Raw genomic sequence first — 24,641 nt, 5'->3', positions numbered from 1 at the left:
GCACAGTACCCAAACTGATCAATCAGGTACATGGTCATTTTAGTATAGGAGAAAAGTGTTACACACAAATATAGTTTTATTTCTTCCTTCTTGTTTCCTAACAGGCAAAATCTTTCACACTGTGAAGCCTATGACTAGAGAATCCTAATGATAAAAATGTTGGAAATCCTTGATGTCAAATTTATTTTACTAATAGCTGAGAAAAGTGAAGTTAGGACAAAAGGGAAAAGCAGTCACTTTCTAAAAAAATTAGCTTTGTTAAGGGATAATTTATATCTTAAAAATTCATCAATTTCAAGGATACAGTTTGTTGAGTTCTAACAAACATAATACAGTCCTGCAATCACCACTATGATCAAGATACACAACATTTCCATCACCCAAAAAAGCATCTCTGGTGCTCCTCTGTAAGTGAAGCCCCTTCCTATACTCTTTTAAAGCCAGACAACCACTAATCAGTCAACATTTAATAAGCATTATGCATTGTGCTAAACTTGTGGAGTATTATTAAATGCTTCTCTTAAAGTAGTAAGAATAGAAACTATAATCCCCATGTTATAAATGAAGAAAGTGACTCAGGTTAGCCTACCAAAGACTCTATAGTTAAAAGATGGTAGGGACATGTTCAAATCTAAATCTACCTAATTCCAGGATTTAGACAAGTTTGTCTAATTCAAAACCATAACCAAAATAATAATAACAGCTAACATGAATAAATACTGTATGCCAGATGATGGCATGTTATAATAAACTATTATTATTTCTACACTAAAATTATCTTTTAACTTCCTATAGTACATTTTTGCTTTAATATTATTTCTCACATCAATATGCAAGAAACTGAATTTCTTTGATCTACCCTCAATCTGCTTCTGCTCTTAAATTCCTTATTTTAGTGAATGACATTAACATCTCCCTGTTATCCAAGTAGAAATTTGGAAGTCAGTCCTGATTTCTTCTTTAACGTCTATTCCTTCCCCTCAGGCACTGTGAGGAGACTTCAAAGAATTTGTGAAAAATGGATTTAAAGTATGAGTTTATTTTGGTGCAAAGAAATTTTGAAATCCATACAGGTTTTTTTTTTTTCTCATAATACACATTTTCCATGAGCTTTCTGAAAATTCCCATATATATATTACGTTTTCTTGATTTTTTCCACTCTTCTTCCTAACCATCCTGCTGTCTCCTTATGTCAAGTCCTTGTATTTCTTTCCTCTCTTACTGTATTACACACAATCTTCATCTGGACAGAAGCAGAAAATAGTGTCTGGTTCATATAGACAGTTGATAAATAGCTGCTGAATGTATGAATGAATAAATTAGCTGGCAAGCTGGTTTTCCTACTTTTGATCTTGCAGCTCTCTGATTCTTTGCACTGTTCTCTCATTCATTGCATTGCTGCTGGGGAACTTTGTAAGGGCACATCTGATATTAACCTTCAGTTTAAAAAAACTATAGCTGGTTCAGTTTCTGTGAAGAAGGTCTACTAAAGTCTGGCTCTTCTCTATTTTTTCACTCTTAACTTTTGACTCCTTTCCTGCTTTTATACATACAGAGGATCTCCAAAAAGTTCAAGAAAAGTGTGTATCATGAAAAAAACTGCATAAATTTCAAAATGTTTTGTACCAAATTAAACTTATACCAACCTGCTATACAGAATGTCTACATAGGATCAGTTTGAGGTACTAAAAAGGATAAGATACCTAAAATGAAAAAGAGCCCCTATCAGAGTTACAGGAATTCTAAAATTGAAGCAGGAACAAACATTAAATTTATATTTTAGCTTGAGTGGAAGAACAGTGAAATCTTTGATGCTTTACAGAAAGTTTATGGGGACAGTGGTCCAAAGAAATCAGTGGTTTATAAATGCCTAAGCTGTTATAAGAAGAGACAGGGCAATGTTGAAGATGACATCTTCAGCAGTGGCAGACCATCCACATTAATGAACAAGAAAAAAACCCTAATCTTGTTCATGCCCTAATGAACAAGAAAAAAACCCTAATCTTGTTCATGCCCTAATACAGAAAGGTCAATAATTAACAGCCAAACTGATAGCTAAACACCATGGGCATCCTGACTTGTTCCGCTTATACAATTATGACCAAAAAATTAAAGCTGAGCAAACTTTCTGCTGAGTGCTAATGGGTATTAAAACTCTTGTACCCCGATCATCTGCAAAAAAAGAGACCTTTCAATGAAAATTTTAAACAAGTGGGGTGGATACTGAACCATTTCTTTGAGCAACTATAACAGGAAATGACACATGGCTTTAAGTATGATCCTGAAGACAAATCAAAAGCTAACCACAGTAGTGCCTACCTCAATGCTCTGTAATACTGAATTCACGCAGGAAGGTCCCAAGTTCATATCCTAGGTCTTACTGCATATGTCAGGCTCACATATGTGCCTGTGAGCTCTGGATGAGGTCAAGGGGTGGGAGGGTAAATCACGGCATGAAGACCCATTGTCGGAGTGTACACACCTCTCTCTATATAAACAAATAAAAAAGAGGTGGAAGTTGTCCAATCAAAGACAAAGTGGTCAGTCAAGACCAAAGGTCCTGACAACAGTCTTTTGGACTGCTCAAAGGCATTCTGCTTGTTGACTTTCTGAAGGGTCAAAGAACATCTGCTTACCACAAGAAAATTAACCAAAGCTTTAGCAGAAAAATACCTGGGAAAGCTCACCATAAGGTCCTCACCATTACAATGTTTCTGTCATTCGTCTTATCAAACGAGGTCAGATTTGTGAGTTTTAATGGGAAATCATTATACATTCACCTTACAGTGCTGATTTGGCTACTTCTGACTTCTTCCCCTCCTCCCAATCTTAAGACAGCTTTAAAGGGCATCCATTTTTCTTCACTTAATGTACAAAGATAGCACTGACATGGATAAATTCTTAGGACCCTAGATTCTTTAGGGATGAACAAAATGGCTATAATATCACTTATAAAAGTGTCCTGAACTTGATAGGGTTTATGCTGAGAAATAAAATTCTTATTTTTATCTTTTAATTCCATTTTCCCATGAGCTTTTTCAAGTACCCTCATATTACTACCACACTCTTTATCGTCTTTTTGGATTACTGTTTTAACTCCCAGTCTCGTACACCAAATTTTGAGGACCTTAAGGGCAAAGAAAGCCCTCTTGCCTTTTCCCCCATTCTTTATTCTCTCCTTTTTTTCTCCATGCCTTGATACTCTCCCACAGCAATCTCCTAGTTTTTGACACAGAGATCTCAGTAAACATTTATTGATTTAATGAATCAAAATTTTCAGAGACTGAAATTAAGCACCAAATATCCTCTGCATAAGTAACAAAGTAACATGTCATAGTTTGTAATGAGGGTAAAAAAAGAAGAAAAGGATAGAGGAGTGTAAAGGTAAAGAGGCATTTTTTCATTAGTGAATGAAGTTAGAAAGCTGTAGGGGAAAGAGAGATTTCAGAATCAAATGTTCCCTTGGATTAGAGGCTTTAGCAAGCTCTTTCTTATCACTGTCCTTCAAAATGTAAAATATTAAGTAAATGACTATACAAAGCCGTTAAGAAGCTTCAGTCTTTAGATGGTGAGGAGATCTGCTCTGCATTAACTTTAGCAACTTGTTGTGGGAAAGGGACATAGACACCAAGAAAAAAAGGATGAAGTTTTACTTTTTTTAAGAAAAAAAAAACAAAAAACAGAATCATTTATTCAAGTATATTTGCTATAATCATTTTTTAACTTGACCAGAGAGAGACAGGAGAGAGAAAGGGAAAGTAAAAAAAGCCAGCTGGTAGGTCCAGGGCTTGAATAGCAGTCAGCCATGTGGGAGTCCAACACTTTAGCCACTCTGCCACCTGCTGGCCCCATTTTTTACCACTTTTGATCTTCAGTGATTCCTGAGTTCTTAGTAATACAAAGCCCATTGATGTGGTAAACATTTTTAAATGTGTGTGGTTTTTCTCTCAGCAAATAACTAGCATTTCATTATCTCTATTGAAGTTCATGTCATAACTTACCTACCTTTCACAGAGCCTTAAAGTACTACTGCAGTTTATCCTGTCATCTTGGCATTGTCCTATAGAAGTAGCATACATGAGGATGAAGATTATCTTTTTTCATGTAACCTTTTAAAAACATCCAATTAAATATATCAACCTCTGCTATCTTTCCCCAGGTAAAAGGGGGGGAAAAATTAACTTTCTAGTATGTATCTGCTGCCATACTATGTACTTTCACAGATTTTAACTTACTTGATCATCAAAACAAATATTTGAGATATACTGTCTCTAGTTTACAAATAAAGAAATAAAACTTTAGCAATAATAACTTGCTCAAGGTGATGTAGCTAAGAAAGATTTACTACCCAAACTTTGAACTTTTTTTCTTTTTTGAAATGCCAGAGGGTACACGTATGCATGCATGCACACACACATGTAAGAAAAAGAGAAAAATATCCTTTCATGGAACCTGGTCCTGCCACAGTTATTTTTCCTCCATTTCTCCATCCTGTCAGGATTTTGGGCATACACAGAAATGCCTGGAGTGTTTTTTAGGCCACCAGCTTGGGATTCGAACCATGACTGGCCATGTAGGATCCTGCTCCCTCTGTATAGTACATAACTGCTGCACTGAGAGACTAGACCATGTGTGTCTTTTTAAATATCCAAACTTAGGTCTGTCTTACAAGGACCACACATTTAATTCCTTCATCATACCGTCCAAGATATAAATGAGTCTTAATTTGGCAAATAATTTCATCATTTGCAAAACGCCTTTCCAATTCATAACCTTTAAACAATTCCTATTTTAAGGCCCAGGAAGTTTTAGATGCAGCAATAAACTGATAGGACTATATCTCATAGCTAGATAAAAGATTACTGCCATTAGGCCAGAGAGAACATCCTGAATAGATGCTACTCTTTTAGTGATGTCTCAATATATTGGAATAGGAGAAAACTAAGGATGTGCTTACGCTGGCAAAGAATCCCAAGGATTTAAAATAGACAACTGGTAACTTCTGTCAAAAACAACCTAAAAGTTATAATAAAATCTACTATAGATTGTATATGATGGTGACACAAGAACGTGGGGAAGACAATGGCATGATTCAGTAGAAGGTATATGAGCCTTGACATCAAAGATCTTTGAGTTCAACTCCTATCTTTGATACATTTTTTATTTCTTTTTAGTGATATGTTAAATGTCATATATTATTTCAACTCTATAAACTTCAATACGCATCTCTAAAAACAAAGACGTCTTCTACCTACTTGTTATTTTAAACAAAATTAATAATTCGTAATGTCATTTGATATATAATCAGACCATAATTAGATTTTCATGACTACCTCATAAATGCCGAGTTTGTGTGTGTGTGTGTGTGTGTGTGTGTGTGTGTCAGAGGGCATGTGCAAACACAAGAGAAAGAGAGAAAGAGAAACTTCCAGTGGGGCTTGGTTATGCCACAATCCTTTTTTCTCCATTCTGTCCGTATCCTGGGCAAATGCACATGGCTTGCTCGTGTGTTCTTACCATGGGATCCAGCTCCCTCTGCACAGCACTTAATCACTGTACTACAGGGCTAACCCCTCTTTTCATGATTTGCTTATGTGAATGAAGCAAGATCCAAACAAAGTCTCAACGTTTCATGGGGTTGGTGTGTTTAAGTCTCTCTTAACCTAGAGTGATCTCTTTCATCTTCCATGACATTGACTTGTTACAGAAACCAGCTCAGTTGTCCTGTAAAAGAGCTGATATTCTGTGGTATTGCTTCCTTTTGATATCACTTAACTTTGTTCATCTAGCTCAAGGGTCAACCAGCCTTTTCTGTAAAAGAACAAGATAGTAAATATTTCAGGCTCTGGTACACCTGCTCAAATCTTTCACTACAGCAAAGTAGCCATGGACAATAAATATAAACAAATCAGAATAGTGTGCTTCAATAAAATATTATTTTAAAAAAATGGCAGTAGGCTGAATTTAACCTTATATACCTCACCCCTGTGGTAGAAGGTTCAACATTTTTGGCTGGAAAACTTCACAGTTTGTGCTATGGACTGTACATGATCACAACAGGAGGTATACATTATCTATCTGCATTATTTTCATAAGACTGAGATTAATCAAGATTCAGGTAGAATAGCCTGATTCTTCCACTGCAAAGTTGCCACATGACCATATATGTAATGGTTGCATCTACTGATGAACACAGCCTGAATAAATTATTTCATTAGGAATGGCAAAATAATATTCCAGTCCTGTCATTCCTTCAGCATCATTACCTAAAATTCTGCAAAGAACTTTTCCTTCAACAAATAAGGAAATTTGCTTACCTTAAAATGGAGTTCATACAGAAAAAGGGAAGATAACTACTTAATTTTTCCATAATTGTTTATTTTCAGAGTATGGAGTCAGTGCCCTATGTGTTTCCACTGATATCCGGTAATTTGTTATTGTAAAAGTGTGTATTTCTTATGACAAGTTGTATTATTACGAACCAAGGAATTTTTCTAATTTATAACCAGGGCATTTCAGCCATCTTACTTTTTTTCTTCTTTTTTTTAAGGTTTTTGGCATAGAGTGTGTGAGCTCACTGGAGAGAGACAGAGAGAGACAATGAAAGGAAAGGGAGACATCCCTCCCGCATGGGGGATGACCATGCCATAATCCCTTCTCCTCCACTCTCTTGGGATTTTGGGTATGCATGCACACATGCTCTGCATTACTTTCAAGGTGTTGGGTCTTAGACTTGAACCATGGTCAGCCATCTGGGAGTCCAGTGCCTTAACCACACTACCTGCTGGCCCATTAATTCCTCTTTTTGATGCTCGAGTTCTCTGGTCTCCAGTCAATGAAAGCCCCTTTATATTAACCACTGTCCATTTGGTGGTATACACTACTAGTCTTTGTGATATAACAGAAGACTCCAGGCTCATTTTTTTCTTTTCTTTATTCATCCAGTGGCCCCTGGATCCTTTCAGTGATGATTGGTATTTAGAGGTCAAAATTATAGTACTAGTTATGCTCACTGCTACTGTGTTATTATTACAACATTTCACTGGGGAACAATGTAAAGATACATAAATTCTATAAGTAAAGACTTAAAATAGTATAATCTGGAAAACAAATCCTGGTTCTAATTGTATGGCTTTTTAAAAAGTATTTATTATTTCTAATTGTATGACTTATAAAAATTATTTCTCTGTGGCTTAGTTTCCTGTAAAAAGGAGTTAAAATAGGATCCATCTTACAGTTTTGATATAAAGATTAAATATACACATGTATTTTATATATGTGTGTGCATATAAAATATTTAGAGCAATGACAAACACATGGTAAACATTCATTAAAATTTAAATATTATTTTTGCTTTTGAAAGCTTTGAAAATACTCTAACCTTTGACCCCAAGGTTCTAGTTACTGTTATATCTCAATAAGAAAAATACTAAAAAATTCTAACAAAAAAAGTTAAAGTTGTTTATAAATGTAACTAACCATAATGGCAATCTAATGTTCAACATTAGAAAAACAGTTTATGAAGATGCTGAGCATGTGTGTGCGTACATGTGCACATACTTGTGCCCAAAGCCCTGACAAGATGGAAAAACAGAGAAGGGACTGCAGTGAGATCATGCTCCACTGGGGGGTGCTTTCTTCCCTTCTCCTGTTCTGTCAGTCTTTCTGGTGCACCTATATGCCCTCTAGCAAAAACAAAAAACCAAAAAACCAAAAAAAAACCAAATAATTTATTTAGTTTTATTATTATTGTTTTTTAATTTGATCAGAGAGAGAAAGGGAAAGTGAGAAAGCAAGCTGCCAGGTCTGGGACAAACTGCAGTTGGCCATGTAGGAGTCCAGCACCTTAACCACCATGCCACCTGATGACTCCTGACAAAATAACTTTTAAAATTAAAATTATAAAAAGAGCAAAATAGTTTTATGAAGAAAAATATCAAGAAATCCTCAGATATGTGAAATGATATCCATAAACCCACCAAAGGTTATAATTTCTACTAGTAAAGCATATCTGCTCATTTCATTGAATCCTAAATCACATTTTTATTTTTAGGTCTTTATTGAATATTTTAAATAGTTGATATAACAACCTGATTTTAAATATCTATTAAATTAGTACATGGTATTTATTTGCATTTCTTTGACAAGATTTTCTAAAGAAAATCTCCACTTCAAATTTTCTAATCTTTTCCTCTAATTTTCTATTGTACAGATACAGCACTGTATACTGTCTTTTGTCCATCTACCTACAAAGGAAGAAATTTAACATTTGATATAGAAAGTATTTGCATGAGTTATTTAATAGTCTTGCAACAAACCTTGAGGGTAGGTAATATAAAATTAAATAATCCAGCTTCTTGCCATTTAGGAGTCTCAACCAATATTAATTTGGAAAACATTAATGATCTGGGATCTCTGGCTCATCTATCAGCATAACGAACGGGTACATCCTAGTAATTAATTAAAGAGAGTAAATGAGGGCCAGCAGGTGGCGTGGTGGTTAAGGACGCTGGACTCACACATGGCCAACTGCAGTTCGAGTCCTGGACTTGGCAGCTTGCTTTCTTACTTTCCTCTCTCTCTCTCACTCTCACTCTGTCCCTCTATGGTCAATTAAATTAAGTTAAATAAAATAAATTTTTTTTTAAAAAAGGAATAAGTGTACCAGGAATTAACTGACTTATGAGCTGTGTTAACTTTAGAAAGCTCTCTAAGCAAAACTATAAAGTAGTAGCATAGTGTGATAATTAAGAGCACAGATTCTAGAACCATTTTATTGGGTTGTTGGGAAAGTCATGATGTACTTTTGCATAGAAAACCATATAAAAATACATCGTGACTTTCTAGATGATTAATACATAGGATCAAACCCTAGCTCTTCCATTTACTAATTATGTGACCCTGGCAAAGATACTTAATTTCTTGGTGCCTCAGTTTCTTCATTAGTAAAATGGAAATAATAATATTGAAAAATGGCAATAAGAATATTAATAATAATTTTTGCAGGGAACCAGCAGTTAGCGTAATGGCTATGTCGCTGGACTCCCACATAGTCGACCGCGGTTCACGTCCCGGACCGGGTGGCTTAAAACTCATGCCGGGTGCGTGTGTGTGCGTGCCCAAGATCCCGAGAGGAGAATGGAGGAGAAGGGACTGCGGCATGATCATCCCCTCTGGGGGGTGATTTCTCGCTTTCTGTCTCTATGTCTCTCTCTGTCTGTCTGGTGAGCGCACGCGCCCTATAGCAAACACCTCTCCAAAAATAATAATAATAATAATAATTTTTGCATAGAAAAGTGCATCCTGACTTTCCCAATGATCTAACATTATAGTATAGAGGCTGATAGGCTATGTTAAGGTAAGTAAATGAGTTTGTCTGGTATACACATACATATATTCATATATGTATTTAGTCTGTCTGTGTATTCCTGAGATTCATATGCTGAAATTCTAGCCCCCAAGGTGATGGTACTAGGAAGTAAGGCCTTTGAACCTAATGAGATAATAGACTGCCCTTATAAAAGAGAACCCAGAGAGGAAGCTAGCCCTTTCCCCAGATAAAACACAGATAGAAATTACTAAGAACCAGAATGTGGGCCTGCCCTCACCAGACAATGAATCTGTCATTACTTTGATCTTGGACCTCCCAGCTTGCAGAACTGTGAGAAATAAATTTCTGTTGTTTATAAGCCATGTAGTTTATGGTATGTTTTTAGTCCTGAATGGACTAAGCCAGATATGCATACACATACATATGCAAACACATATACACACACAAACACACAGTGATCAGAAAACCGCCTAATAGCACAACTGTTTCCCTTATCTGCAAAGGGATACCTTCCAGGATCTCCAGTGCATTCCTGAACTGTCAGATAGTACCAGATCTTATACACACACACGCACACACACACACATTGTTCTCTAATATATACATGATAAAGCTCAATTTATAAAATAGGCACAGTAAGAACTAATAATAAAATAGAATAATTATAACAATACACATAGTAAAAGTTAAGCAACCAGTCTTTCTCTGTACTCATCTATTTTTGGACTGCAGTTGACTTCAGGTGAAAGGCAAACTGCAAATACGGGGGCACTACTGTCACTGCTGTGTATTGATAACTGATTGGTATTGTTACAAGATGAATTTATACATAGGTCCCTCCTTTCTCTTGTTAATTCATGGAGCACAGCTTGCTAATCAAATCCTATACTGTATGGAACTGTTTCAGAACATTCCTACTTTAATACTTTGGTGATAAAAATATGAGTTCTTTAAAGATGTTCTAGAAGATACTCACTATATCTTAAAAAAAAAAAAGGTAAAAAAAGGTAAAACAGCAGGTTAACAATCAATACAGATGCCATATACCACAGGGATTTCTAACCTCTTACAGCAATGTTTCTCAAACTTGAATATGAAATAAATCACCTAGGGATCCTGTTAAAATGAAGATTCTAGGGCTGGCTTAAAAAACATGCTGAGCATATGTATGTATGTGCACAAAATCCCAACAGGATGAAGAAATAGAGGAGAAGGGATTGCAAGGTGATCGTACCCCGCTAAAAGTCCCCCCCCCCTCTCTTTCTGGTGAGTGCATATACTCCCTGGCAATTAAAAATAAGAATGAAGATTCCAATTCACTATCTGGGTCATGGCCTGAGATTCTGCATTTCTAACAAGTTCCCAAGTGTTACTAATGCAGCTGGTTCCATAAGAGCACTCTGAGTAGCAATGATCCAGAGTTCACTAATGAGCTTTTATTTTCTTCAAGAAAGGCAGTGATCCCTGCACTGTAATCACCGCATGTACCCATGAATCCAGAAGTTCTGGAATTACATGATATTGCATACAAACATTTTTATGAATGTGTATATGGTGATTATTTTTGAGAAAAGGTCCTACAATTCTTACCATATTCTCAGGAGTGACGGTAGGAATAGGGGACAGCAGGGAGATGTTAGGCAGATTTTGGAGAAGGTAAGACAGACACAAATCAGTTTTATGGCTAACTAAAAAAGCAACTGTCAGGACAAGCAGTTGGTGTAATGGCTATGTTGCTGGATTCCCATGTAGTTGACCATGGTTCGAGTCCTGGACCCGGTGGCTTAAACTCACACAGGGCACATGTGCGTGTGTGCCCAAGATCCCAAGAGGAGAATGGAGGAGAATGGACTGCAGAATGGCCATCCCCTCTGAGGGTTGATTTCTCGTTTTCTGTCTCCCTGTCTCTATAGCAAAAACCTCTCTAAAAAGAAAAAAAAAAAGCAACTGTCATTATTAAAAAGAAATTTATTTGTAAATAGACACACCATTGCAAAATTTAATTTAGATGAAACTGAAGAAGCTTTGAACTGTAGAATAAAAAGAAAAGAAATAAAAAGTCTAAGAAATAAAAAAAATAAAATAAAGCAAGGCTACCTAACATTCAATTACAAAAATTTTACAAGGGACCTTAGAAGATTAAAACGGATTTAAAATATGCGAGTGCATACATTCACATGTGTATACATACAGACATGCATATATATACATGCAGATGTGTATACAGAGATTCATACAAATGTACATACACGTCCACATATATTATAGAAAAACATTGCTATTTCGATACTGCCATTAGGAAAACAATTTGGAGTTCCTCAAAATGGTAAACACTGAGGAACAGGAGTAACAGTGCTCTGCAAGGCTGCATCCAGAGGCCTCCCTGAATACATGAGGTGTGCATGTACCCATGATCCAGGGCTGGCTGAAGCTGGAGCGATCACAGTGCAAGGACCCTGCTGGAAGAGACTGTCTTTACATCTATCTCTGTCTCCCTTGCTCATGAAAAAGAAATACAAACTTAAATATGGATGAGCCACTATGCTAGGTGAAAGCAGCCGAACACAAAGGCCACGTACTGTAAAACCTCATTTACGTGAAATGTCCAGAACAGGAAAATCCATTCTGACAGAAAGGTGCTTTGTGTTATCAAGGGCTAGAGAGAAGGGAGAACAGGTAGTGACTGTTAACAGGTATAGGGTTTTTGGCCAGTTCATTTATTCTGGAATTAGATAGTGGTGACGGCTGCATAGTCTCTGAATATATGTGTCTGGGTGTATAATTTTTTCTTTTTAAAATGGTTTTTGCTATAGGGTGCATGTGCTTGCTGGAGAGAGACAGGAAGACAGAAAGAGAAAGAGTGACAAAGCACCCCCTCGCGGGGGGGATTGCCATGCAGCAATCACTCCTCCTCTATTTTCCTCTTGGGATTTTGAGCATGTACACATATACGCCTGGAATGATTTTTAAGCTGCTGGGTCAGGGACTCAGTGCGCCAGGTGAGATCCAGTCGCCTTAACCACCACACTATCTCTGAATATATTAAAAGTAACTGAATTGTACACTTTAAAAGTTGAAGTTTGTTGTACAAAACTGTAATAAGCTGGAAAAAAGCAACAGAGTTGAATTCTATAAAAATTTAATTTGTACAATGTTATCTATATTCATTTGTATTTTTTACATGGGCCCTAAAGTCAACCAATTACTTTACCTGGTGCTCAAAGAAACTTCTACAGCAATACTAGAGACAAATTGGATGTTTTATACTGAATGAAAGTATGTTCTTCATCACTGAATACCTAACAGGTATATTGTACTTGAAGGTGATTGAAAGGACTTTTATTTTCAAACAGTGTATCTAGCCTCCTTCACTGTCTTTAGCACCTATACCCCATGTCGTGATCCCACTCCATTAGCACCGACAGTAACAGGTTTCCCTTAATCTCCTGCCTCTGTACCTTGGTGAATATGCCTATGTTTAAGGCTCTACTGGAGAAACATCCTGGTTAACTCTATGGTTGCTACTTTTGAACTAACTAGTTTGGTCTTAAAGTGTTATCCCCAACAATGTACCCAACTGACAAAATAAAGGAATTCTACCCCCTGAACTGAGCTCAATCTTCATTTAACATCTCCAATTTACCCCTTACACTCCTGCCTTTGAATGTGAATTCTGCTTCTCATGGGACCAATCCATCTCCACTAAGGTATCATATGGCCTAATTAGACCACAGGCCCATTCATAAGAAGGGATTTACTTTTTAGAGGCTCATCTATTACTATGTTCCGTGAAACAAAGTTTAACCATAAATAAGAACGAATAGATTTCTGTCAGTACTTTACTAGTACAAAACTATCCATTTTTGCTTTTCTATCACAGTATCTACACAGTTCATAAACAGACACTTAATTCTAATCTTAAGAGACAATATAATCACAACTGGAATACTAAAAATATTTTATACTGCTTCTGACCACAGACATCAAGGAGGAAAAGAAAGATTACAAGTGCATCTAAGAGAACAGATTAACAGATAAGAAAATCAGGCAAGAAGAGAGAAATGGTTATATTATAGCAGAGAGAATAAAAGAAAAGAGGTAGAGGGAAGAAAGCTAAAACTGACTAGACTGATCTCATAAATCTAAATGCAAACTCTAAAAAAATTAGTAATGTATTCCAGCAGATTAACATATATCATTACCAACTTGGTTTGGCCTATTCATGAATGCAAAAATGGTTCAACATTAGGAATCACATGAATGTAGCTTACTGTTTATAGATAAATGAATTCATTTACTCAGCAAGTATGGTCTGGCATTACCCTAAGTAGTTTTCTTTCTTTATTCATGATAGAGTATGTGCATAGGAGGAAGGGAAGAAAGGATGGGAAGAAGGAGAGAAGGAAAGAAGAGAGAGAGAGAGAGAGATGAGCACTTTCCACAGAGTCTGGTCACACCACAATCCCCTTCCTCCAGTCCTCCAGTCCACCAAGCCCCCTGAATCTTGGGTACTTGTGTGGATCTAGCATGTTTAGGTTGACTGGGCCAGGGTTTCAAACTGTGGTCCATTGCCATACTAAGTATTTTTTGCTCATATTGACCCTGTGATAATTTGCAAGCATGAACAGTGCAGTTTTCTCAATAAATTTTTTTCTTGGTTTTTAAGTACAGTTACTTGCAATTTTACACATTTTAATTTAACAGGTTATTTATGGTGACATATAATTTGTTTCTTGTCATTTTAAATGAATTTCTAACAATTTTTCAATTTTAATTTCAACATTGTTTAAAAGCATATACTGGGGGACCGGCAGTTAGTGTAATGGCTATGTCGCTGGACTGCCATGTAGTTGACCGCAGTTTGAGTCCCGGACCCGGTGGCTTAAATTCACACCAGGCACCTGTGCGTGTGTGTGCCCAAGATCCTGAGAGGAGAATGGAGGAGAAGGGATTGCGGCGTGGCCATCCCCCCGGGGGGTGATTTCTCGCTTTCTATCTCTCTGTCTCTCTCTGTTTGGTGAGCGCAAGCGCCCTATAGCAAAAACCTCTCAAAAAAAAAAAAAAAAAAGCATATACTGTACTCTCCCCTCTTAAAAAAATATTCTTTGGACTCGTCAATAACTGCAGAGTCCTGAGAAACAAAGTTTGGGAACTGCTGTTGTACAGTATTCCCTTATGCTAGCACAGCATAATGTGTTCATCTATTCGACTGCTGATGAATATAGGGGCTATGTCTACTCTGGGACTTAAACAAATGTACATGTGTTCTAGAGCACGTTATGTACGCATGTGTGCTGCATTCATACATAAGAGGAGCACTGCTGGATCACACACTTGTTTACATTCAGCTTTAAAAGACACTGAGTGTTTTCCAAAGGGGCTATTGAACATCTGAAATGCAGTCAGTCTAAGTTAGATAGACTATATAAAGTTTACAGTGGATTTTAAAGACAGTATGAAATTTTTTTTCATTAAAAATTATTTTAATTGAGTACATGTTGGAAAGATAATATTTCAGATCCACATGGTTAAATACATTACCAACATTAATTTGATTTTTTTCTTTCTTTTATGTGGCTCTTAAGAAATTTTAAATTATATATATTATTTATAATTGGGGCTCACATCTGAGATGCTTATAAAAAAGGCACCTAGTTTAGTGAACCCAGGAGAGACTCCATTTCTCAGGCTCCTGCATCTACAGGGAAGCCAGAGGAAAGCAGGAGTTAGTCTAGTTAAGAAAGTGGAAAGAAGGAAAACAAAGCCAGGCAGAGGACAGAGTAGCAAAGGCCAAAAGGCCTAAGTGTGGCAGGAACATGAGGCAGGGGAGGAAGAAGAGCAGAGGAGAAGGGAAGTGACAAAGATGAGGCAGATAGATTAAAAACTAGCCAGATTACGAAGACTCTAGTGAGCCCTGTTTGTATTTTAAAAATAGGGAAATACTACTGGGCTTTAAGCAAGAGAAGTTACATAATCAGAGTTGTACTTCAGCAACGTTACTAGGGCTCCTGCTCTGTGTGATATGATTAAATCAGAGCAAAACTAGAGCTAAGATTGGTTGGGGGCTGTTAAGACAATGTAGACAAAAAGGCCTCTACATGAAGAGAATAGCACAGAGATGTGAACCTCAGGCAAAAACACCACTCTCAAAGTTTCCAATTCTTCGAATAATAATGCCTACCTCAGTTATTCCGAGGATTAATCATGGCATCTTTAAAGTAAAGGTGTCCAGTACTCTATCAGTAAAAGGTTTTAGTGTCATTAAAATAAGCAACATTAATTTCAAGACACCAAATCTACTTCAAAATATATCAAACACAAAGATTTATCTTATATTTTCTATATTTTAAATGTAAGAGATACTTTATTAAGGAAGTCACAATAAAAGGCTTGCTGCTTCATGCAGTCAGGCATTGCTTAATGACTGGGACACATTCTTTGAAACACGCCTTTAGATGACTTCTCCGATCCATGAACATCATGGAGCGTACTTACACAAACCAAGAGGGCAGCCTACGTCACAGCCAGGTATCGCCTACTGCTCCATTGCCACACACAGTCTTTCGCTGACTGAAACATCATTATGTAGTGCATGACTGCATCTGAAAAGGTCAATTCCAACTACTACCCATCCTACTATGCTCCCTTAATCCTAATAGTGAAAGATTAATACCATTTCTGATTTATCTAAAATTGAAATGTAGGGAATTGAAGGCAGGTATCCAGTTAGTCTTATTCTCTGGTAAGAACATGAATGCAAAACAATCTCACTTCATGAAACTAATATTATCAGAGCGGTTATCAAATATTTAAGAGGAAACTAGAAAACTGTCCTGTAAGCTTCATTTACTTTGAAGTTTTGGGACCTATTAGGGTTATATCTTCTGTAAATAAGCTACACGATCAAAAATAAATAAATAAATAAAAAGGTAACATTTCCAAATCTGCTTGGAAATTCTACCAATATATTCTTTTTTTATTTTTTTGGAGAGATTTTCACTGTAGGGCGCGTGCGCTCGCCAGACAGAGACATAGAGACAGAAAGCGAGAAATCACCCCCCAGGGGGGATGGTCACGCCGCAATCCCTTCTCCTCCATTCTCCTCTCGGGATCTTGGGCACGCACGCACACACACCCGGCGTGAGTTTTAAGCCACTGGGTCCGGGATGCGAACCGCGGTCGACTACGTGGGAGTCCAGCGACATAGCCATTACGCTAACTGCTGGTTCCCCCAATATATTCTTGACTCTTCCAAAGACAAAGCAATCTTTACCACTTAGTACAAAAAGCTTTGGGACCAGCAGTTAGTGTAATGGCTATGTCGCTGGACTCCCATGTAGTCGACCGCGGTTCGCGTCCCAGACCCAGTGGCTTAAAACTCACGCCGGGCACGTGTGCGTGCGTGCCCAAGATCCCGAGAGGAGAAAGGAGGAGAAGGGATTGCGGCATGGCCATCCCCCTGGGGGGTGATTTCTCACTTTCTATCTCTTTGTCTGTCTGGCGAGTGCACGCACCCTGGCAAAAACCTCTTAAAAAAAAAAAAAAGCATTTAACTTGTGCAAAAAGGTAACAGAAATCTAGCTTTTGCCCCACCTTTTGCTTGTTGTATGAATTTCCATGCAAACACTGTAGAATGTTACACTCTATACTTAATTTGATTTACAAAAATGACAGCCCTTAGAATTGAGTTCATAAAAACTCTTCCTAAATTTTGCCATTGTGGCTTAGCCCTCATCTCTTCTTGTCATCTGCTATACAACTACCGTATTCACCACAGCATCACTTCTTGCACTCTTAGCCTTCTCTTTTCTAGATTAAATAACAGAAACTTAATTTCCTACGTGTCTTAACTAGTCTACTGAATTGAGGGAATAGATATCACCTTCAACTTCTCATTCCTCTTTACTTCCAATTGATGATTTCATATCTTACTTTGAGAAAATAGGAACTATCAGATGCAATCTTCCATCTTTCTACCTCAGAATCGACAGACGTAAGTACACTTGCACCACTATTTTCCTTTTTTTCTCTTGTGACAAGAGAGGAAGTACCTTCCCTCCCTATAAAAAGGGCTATCTATGCTCTTCCCTCTACTTCTACTACGATTTTGGTCAAAGCTCCCATGACTCTCACTTGGATTATAGCTAAAATCTAACTGATCAGCCCATCTGTACTTCACAGTGCTCCACACATCAGCAAGATTGACTATTTCAAAACATAAATCACATTATGTCACTTAAACCAAATCCCAAACTGGTTTCCAAAGTCCTGAGTTCCTTTCCTCATCCTAATCCTTCACTTTGTCCCTTATAATTCCTCATGACACACTATGCTCCAGCTACACTGATTCGATTCATTCACCAGCAACACACCAAGTCTTTCACATTAGCTCTTTTCTGACTCTTAGCCTTTCATTTGTTGTTCCCATGTGTAAGGTTCTCTTACCCAACAATAACATGGTTGGCTATCCTTCAGGTCTTATAAATGGCCCCTCCTCAAAGAAGTCATCCCCTATTCACTGTTACTCTGTTACTCATGTTCTCTGTTACTCTGTTACTTTCTATCCCTTGGTTGTTTTTGATAGAGAACTTACTACTACTTTCTAACTAGTCTGTAAGCTTCTACAGGGAAAAAACTATGACCATCAGGTTATGTGCTTAACACAGCGCCAGACATAAGTTAAGTGCTCAACAAACACTTATTAAATGAATCAATGAGACAGGATAAGGTTACAGTCCTGACTACTACCTCCTAGTGGTTTGATCGTAGGAAAGTCACAACTTCTCTGAGCTTCAATTTTCTGTAAAAAAGAAAATATCTTACAGAATTGCTAAGTGAGTTACTGAAAATGAACTGGCAATGACTGAAGTCCAAGTAGTGTAAATGTAATGTAAAGGCTGCAAACTTAATAAATGTTAGTTTCAGTCCCTACATTCTGTAACTTAGAAAGAATTCCCTAAGCTAATTTGTTACTAAAACAATATATATGCACCTACTTAAAAGACTCTAACAACACATACCTGAAGAGATAGATAGATTACTTGTATTTCCAGGCTCTAATCCTAAATCTTAGAAAATGAGAAATCAGTAGTATACATCTATTACCAACCTCTCTCTCAAAAGTAGGGTGATGGGTAAGAGGAACAGTAGAAGCAGAAGGAAAAGCCATGCCTAAATTGGGGGCCAGCAGGTGGCATGGTGGCACTGGACTCCCACATGACCGACCACGGTTCCAGTCCCGGACCTGGCAGCTTGCTTTCTCTCTCTCTTTCTCACCTGGAGGCTTGCTTTCTCACTTTCTCTCTCTCTCTCTGTATGTGTCTCTGGTGAGTGTGCATGCTTTATAGGAAATTTTAAAAATAATAAATAAAATTAAATAATTCTAAAAAAAAGGAAAGTCATCCTTAGAAATTAGAGATCAACTCAACTTCAAGTACTAAATGTAAGCAACTTTCATTTACCTAATAAAGACTTGCAGCAAGAACAGGATTAATACTCATTTTAAATTTTAAAATCAAAACATTTTCTATTTGCTTAAATCTATATAAGTCACACCTATATTTAATTCATTTGCCTCCCTTTTTACTTAACCTTCATTCTGTCAATTATAATATCACTCATAAAAAGTAAAAAATGTAAAATACAAACAATAAAAACACTCCAGCAACATAAAAAGGTCTCCCTGTTTCCTTAATTTCCGTATAAGCTTTAAATTTCTAACCAAAACAAACTTCACATTTTCCTCCATTGTTGCTCACTTCTCAGCAAAACATCCCTTTTGTTTTCTTCGAAGGAGATTTTACTTTCTAGGAACTTTCTCAATTATTTACCATACATCATTCTAATCTCCTCTATATTCTTCTTAGAAGATAGCTACTTTCTGCCTGATAACCACCTAGAATTTTGTGGAACATGCTGCCTGCCGTCATGTTCTCCCTAGGATATGGACATAATTTACATCCTGAACTCAAGGAAGGGCTATGTTAAGCAATTAATTCAATTTTATTCAACATATTTTATGTAATCAAGCTTGACTTTTATAAAAGTAATTGGTATCTGGCTTAGATTTTTTTTTTCCCCTCATGTTCCAGTTATTTCTACAACCCTTCTAAAATTGGAACTTCTAGTCTACCCTTAAACTGGAAATTTATAAAGTGCTGCTGAATGTTCCATAAAATTCATGGGAAAAGATTCATCCATTAGATATAAAATTCAAGAATAAAAAGAATGTTTTATTCTACGACAACATCTAGAACAGTACTGGCACAGTAAAGACTGTCCACTGTAATAAGCTGAAAACCACTTTAAAAATGAATTTTATCACAGGTCAGTCAGTATATGACAGGGAGAGTTCTTACTGCTACCAAAGGCTCTGGCAGCAAGTAACCAAACACTAGCCATCTGCAACTCTTCAAGGCCATTATAAAGTGATGTACAAATACAACATTCTAAATTACATTTTAAAGCTTCATGTAGAGCAGTGTTATTCAAACACTATGATCTATTAGTGGGTCCAAGGTTAATGAGTCCTGACCAGCAAGTGAAGAAAGGAAGGATAAGTAGGAAAGGATAAATAGAACAGAAATATCTGAGCACATCACTGATAGCAGGGGTATTATTTCATGAACTTTGTTTTGTTTTCTATGAATATTCTGAAAGCAATGTAAAGAAAATGTTATTTTTGGACAGAATATTGCTATAGGGCATGTGGGCTTGCCAGAGAAACAGAGAGAGACAGAAAGTGAGAAATCATATTCCCCTCCCTGGGGATGGCTACACCACGATCCCTTCTCCACTCTCCTCTCAGGATCTTGGGTGCTCAGCATGAGTTCTTTAAGCCACCAGGTCTGGGAATCGAACCACAGCTGACTATGTGAGAGTCCAGCAACATAGCCGTTACGTCATCCACTAGTCTCAGTAAAATATATTTTAAGAGAGAGTTTGCATAAGAATTGGAAAACCTGATCTGGGCCAGCCTGTAGCATGGTGGTTAAGGCAGCTGGATCCCTCACAGCTGACAGTATGGTTTGATTCTCAGACTGGCATCTTTTTTTTTTTTTTTTTGAGATATTTTCACTATAGGGCACGTGCGCTCGCCAGACAGACAGAGTGAGACATAGAGACAGAAAGAGAGAAATCACCCCCCCAGGGGGGATGGTCACGCCACAATCCCTTCTCCTCCATTCTCCTCTTGGGATCTTGGGCACGCACGCACACATGCCCAGTTTGAGTTTTAAGCCACCGGGTCAGGAACACGAACTGCGGTCAACTATGTGGGAGTCCAGCGACATACCCATTACGCTAACTGCTGGTTCCCTCAGACTGGCATCTTGAAAAACATGCCAGGCACATGTGCATATGCCCCCAAAACCCAAACAGGAGGGAGAAATGGAGGAGAAGGGACTGCAGCATGACTACACCTCCTAGGGGGTGCTTTCTAACTCTCTTTCTCTCTCTCTCTCACGACCTCTGGCAAAATTTTTAAAAAAGAAAATACTGATCTGACAAACAGAAATGGAAATGATAAAGCAAAGGAACTGTTACAAGTACCAAACTGTGATCTGGGAGGTTAAAAAGACTAATAGCTTCTATTAAGTAGGAGACAGAAGTTTTGAAAATTTCCATATATTTATAAAAGCCAGATCAATTGAAGAAGGAGGCCTAGGACAATGTCCAATAAAGCTCACAATTGCAGTTACAAATGTTATCACTTCAAACTTCCAAAGGCAGAGGTAAACCTTTACTTTCCTGTAACTCTTAGGCATGTTCAATGCAGTTAAGAGACGGCAGCTTCTGGGACCAGCAGTTAGCGTAATGGCTATGTCGCTGGACTCCAAAGTAGTTGATCGCGGTTCGCGTCCTGGACCTGGTGGCTTAAAAAACTCACGCCGGGCACGTGTGCGTGCATGCCCAAGATCCCGGAAGGAGAATGGAGGAGAAGGGTATGCGACGTGGCCATCCCCCCTGGGGGGTGATTTCTCGCTTTCTGTCTTTCTGTCTGTCTGGTGAGCGCACGTGCCCTATAGCAAAAACCTCTCCAAAAAAAAAAAAAGAGAGAGACAGCAGCTTCTGAAAGATAATTACTAGTCCTTGAGCAACTACTTTTTGAAAACGTTAACCATACTTTATGTCAGAATTTGGAGTTCTGAACAAGATTTTGATATTCAGAAAAGAAACTTGGAAGTATAAAAGTCATACATAATAGTCCACTAAAATGGTCATGTAATGAGTATAACCATGAAAAACAAGTTTCCAAGATTAAAAGCACAACTTGGTATGTCGCTGGACTCCAAAGTAGTTGATCGCGGTTCGCGTCCTGGACCTGGTGGCTTAAAAAACTCACGCCGGGCACGTGTGCGTGCATGCCCAAGATCCCGGAAGGAGAATGGAGGAGAAGGGTATGCGACGTGGCCATCCCCCCTGGGGGGTGATTTCTCGCTTTCTGTCTTTCTGTCTGTCTGGTGAGCGCACGTGCCCTATAGCAAAAACCTCTCCAAAAAAAAAAAAAGAGAGAGACAGCAGCTTCTGAAAGATAATTACTAGTCCTTGAGCAACTACTTTTTGAAAACGTTAACCATACTTTATGTCAGAATTTGGAGTTCTGAACAAGATTTTGATATTCAGAAAAGAAACTTGGAAGTATAAAAGTCATACATAATAGTCCACTAAAATGGTCATGTAATGAGTATAACCATGAAAAACAAGTTTCCAAGATTAAAAGCACAACTTGGAGCCACTGACTAATAGAGAAGAGTTATTCTGTTAAGAGTTAGTACTGAAATTACCTACATCAACCTACCTGCTTTCCCATGTTGAATTATTCTGAATATTCAGTTGATTTAAAAGAGCTTTCTAATTATTTTTGAAGCCACTTAAAAAGAAAAAAAAACCAACACCTGGACAGTTGCAAAACTTATAGTTCATCTCTCTTCTAAGAGGCTCTACTATTACGCATCACACTACCATTACACACCACAACTACGGCATAGTCAAGTTACCCAAATGCCACTACTGGTAGGTACTACAGCAAATTCTGCCATACTATTATTGTTATAATCTTTTTTTTTCCCCACTAATATAAACCCACATAAGGTTAGAGAGTCAGAAAGGACAAAAAAGGCAGATAGAAAGAGCATTTCCCCAGTTGCAGGGTGAAGGCTTCCTTTAATCTCTGCTGCTGTAGTTTAATGCTCTGCCTGGCACACTAGCTCCTTTTTTCTTCTACTTTGAAACTTGCTGTGGCTTGAGACATCCACCTTTGGCATAATCACCTGCTACTTTTACAATTTGGTCCACTCTGCCGGAAAGAGCAGTTTCAATCTTTGCCTTCTAACAATTCCCCACTGGACACAAATTCCAAAAGGATAAACCTTTGATAAGCAGCTACCAGAAAGTCACTTTGTGTACAAGCACAAAAGAATGCACCAAGATAAATTATGGGGTTCATAGCCTCTTATGCCTAGAGGCAAAAAACTTTTAGTTCCAACACTAATGGCATAGGTTTTAATGAAATGAGAGCCCATTTATTTTGCTATTCTGATCAGACATCACAGAAATTCAATTCTGATTACAGTAGAGAGTAAAGCTAGACACTCCTAATCACCCTAGATTAAAGATGCCTCTCACTTTCTTCTCTCTTCTGGGCCATTACACCAAACCTAGAGCAGAACTACACCCACCTCAGGCTAGAAGAAACAACATAATAGCTTATCGATCTCGGTGCAGACCCAAACCCACAAGTCATCAGGCAATAGGGAACACAGACACTTGATGCAACGAACTCAAAAGTCATGCACTGGGTTTTCTGGTGACACAGGGCACACCACATTGGCAATTACCACTTCAAATGTGAACCAAACCACTCTCCTCTCCCAAACAAATAAATATATTAATCATGGAAGGGAGCACTACATCCCTCAACTACCCTGACAAGATTATACTTTCTTGGCTTCCAAAAATGCCAATTTAAACTCATTACATTCATTTGGTGTAATTGCTCAGGTTTCAAAAGTTACTGTTACATTCAATTCCACAGATAAATGCTTTGAAAAGAGATACTTGCTGATGAATTACATGTTGACTAAATCCCATCACCAACACATTATAACTAACTAGTCAAACCCGTGTTTGTGGCAAATGACTGAAGATTTTTGGAAGTAAAATTTACCAAAGGAGGGTAACTTCTAATTACCATTCTTGTGAAGACATCAAAGCAACACTCCAAAAGGAAAGGTTAGCTGCCCTCCAAAATACCTACTCAATGCGTTTAACCCATGAACTAAAAGAAAAAAAAAAAAGGTGAAGCCAGAGTGGAACTCCCATCTCTCAAGCAATGAATGCTCTTTCCAATTAATTCCAGTTAGCTTTTATTATGATCCCAACACAGCACAGAGCTTACTCCTCACCTGGTCTTTAGGCTCTCTTAACCCAAAAGGAGTATCTCTAACCCAATCCACAGACGGAATAAAGCAACAGTGACAACAGTTGCAGACGACGATGGGTGAAATGATAACTGAAGCAGGAGTCAGGGCAGACACGTCCGCCGTAAGAGGGAGAGACAGAGGTGGGGCTGGAAACTATTTCTTGGCCTTCTCCCGCGTGCTGTTCCTGCACGCCCGGGATCCAGAGCATCGGCCCCCGCGGTGGAGGGTGGGAAGAGGCAGAGGGGTGCTTTTTCAGGGACTAGAAGAGAGCTGGGATCCGTGCGGCGCGAATCTCAGTAGGGACAGAACTTCCTGACCCGGGCAGGGTAGGGGGTGGCAAGACCGTCCCGGCAGCAACCTCCCCTCCCTCCTCACAGTCGTTCATCTTTGTGTGGGAGATTGTGCCAGGCGGGGACTGCGAGTCCTCGAGGAGCCGGCTGCTGGGAGGCTGCTGGGGCCCTCGAGCCCTGGTCGGACCGTCAGCCGCTACCCCTCGCTCCCCAGGCCCCCGGGCGGGGACCCCCAGCCCTCTCCAACACGCCGAGGGGCTGGAGGTGGGCGAGCGGACGGAAGCATCTCCGTCTTGGGACACTCCTTCCGCCGCATCCAGCCCTCGCCGGGTCTTTGTCCCGCCGGGATCTCTCCTCGGGTCTCCCAGGAACCCCCGTCCTGGAGGCCTTGGGGCCCGGGGTCTCCCCAGCTTTGTTCGGTCAGGGGGGCACGGGGACGCCGACACTCACCGTACACCCCAGCAAGGAAAAGCAAGAGCAACGCAGACCTCCACCGCGGAGACTCCTTTGTGATCCAGCGACGGGCCATAACCACGGCAGATGGAGAGAGCGAGGAGGAGATGGAGGAGGAGGAGGAGCTGGGGCCAGACGCCGCCG

At 38.6% G+C, this 24,641-nt stretch overlaps 1 protein-coding gene across 3 annotated transcripts in view; it reads right to left on the bottom strand.

Annotated features, from left to right (window-relative positions):
* The window catches only part of LRP12 (LDL receptor related protein 12), a 79,724-nt gene extending 55,089 nt beyond the window's left edge, over positions 1–24,635 (bottom strand). For all 3 annotated transcript variants that reach the window (XM_006145566.2, XM_006145567.2, XM_006145568.2), the window contains exon 1: positions 24,495–24,635. In XM_006145566.2, the coding sequence (XP_006145628.1) occupies positions 24,495–24,573 (79 nt within the window). In that variant the 5' untranslated portion in view covers positions 24,574–24,635. The remainder of the gene's footprint in view (positions 1–24,494) is intronic.
* Positions 24,636–24,641: the final 6 nt, after the last annotated feature.

The sequence above is a fragment of the Tupaia chinensis genome, unplaced genomic scaffold (assembly GCF_000334495.1).
Source record: "Tupaia chinensis unplaced genomic scaffold, TupChi_1.0 Scaffold000154_1, whole genome shotgun sequence".
NCBI classification, from domain to species: domain Eukaryota; kingdom Metazoa; phylum Chordata; class Mammalia; order Scandentia; family Tupaiidae; genus Tupaia; species Tupaia belangeri.
The sequence above is the reverse complement of the archived record's forward strand: the minus strand, read 5'-3'. Positions and strand labels throughout refer to the sequence as shown.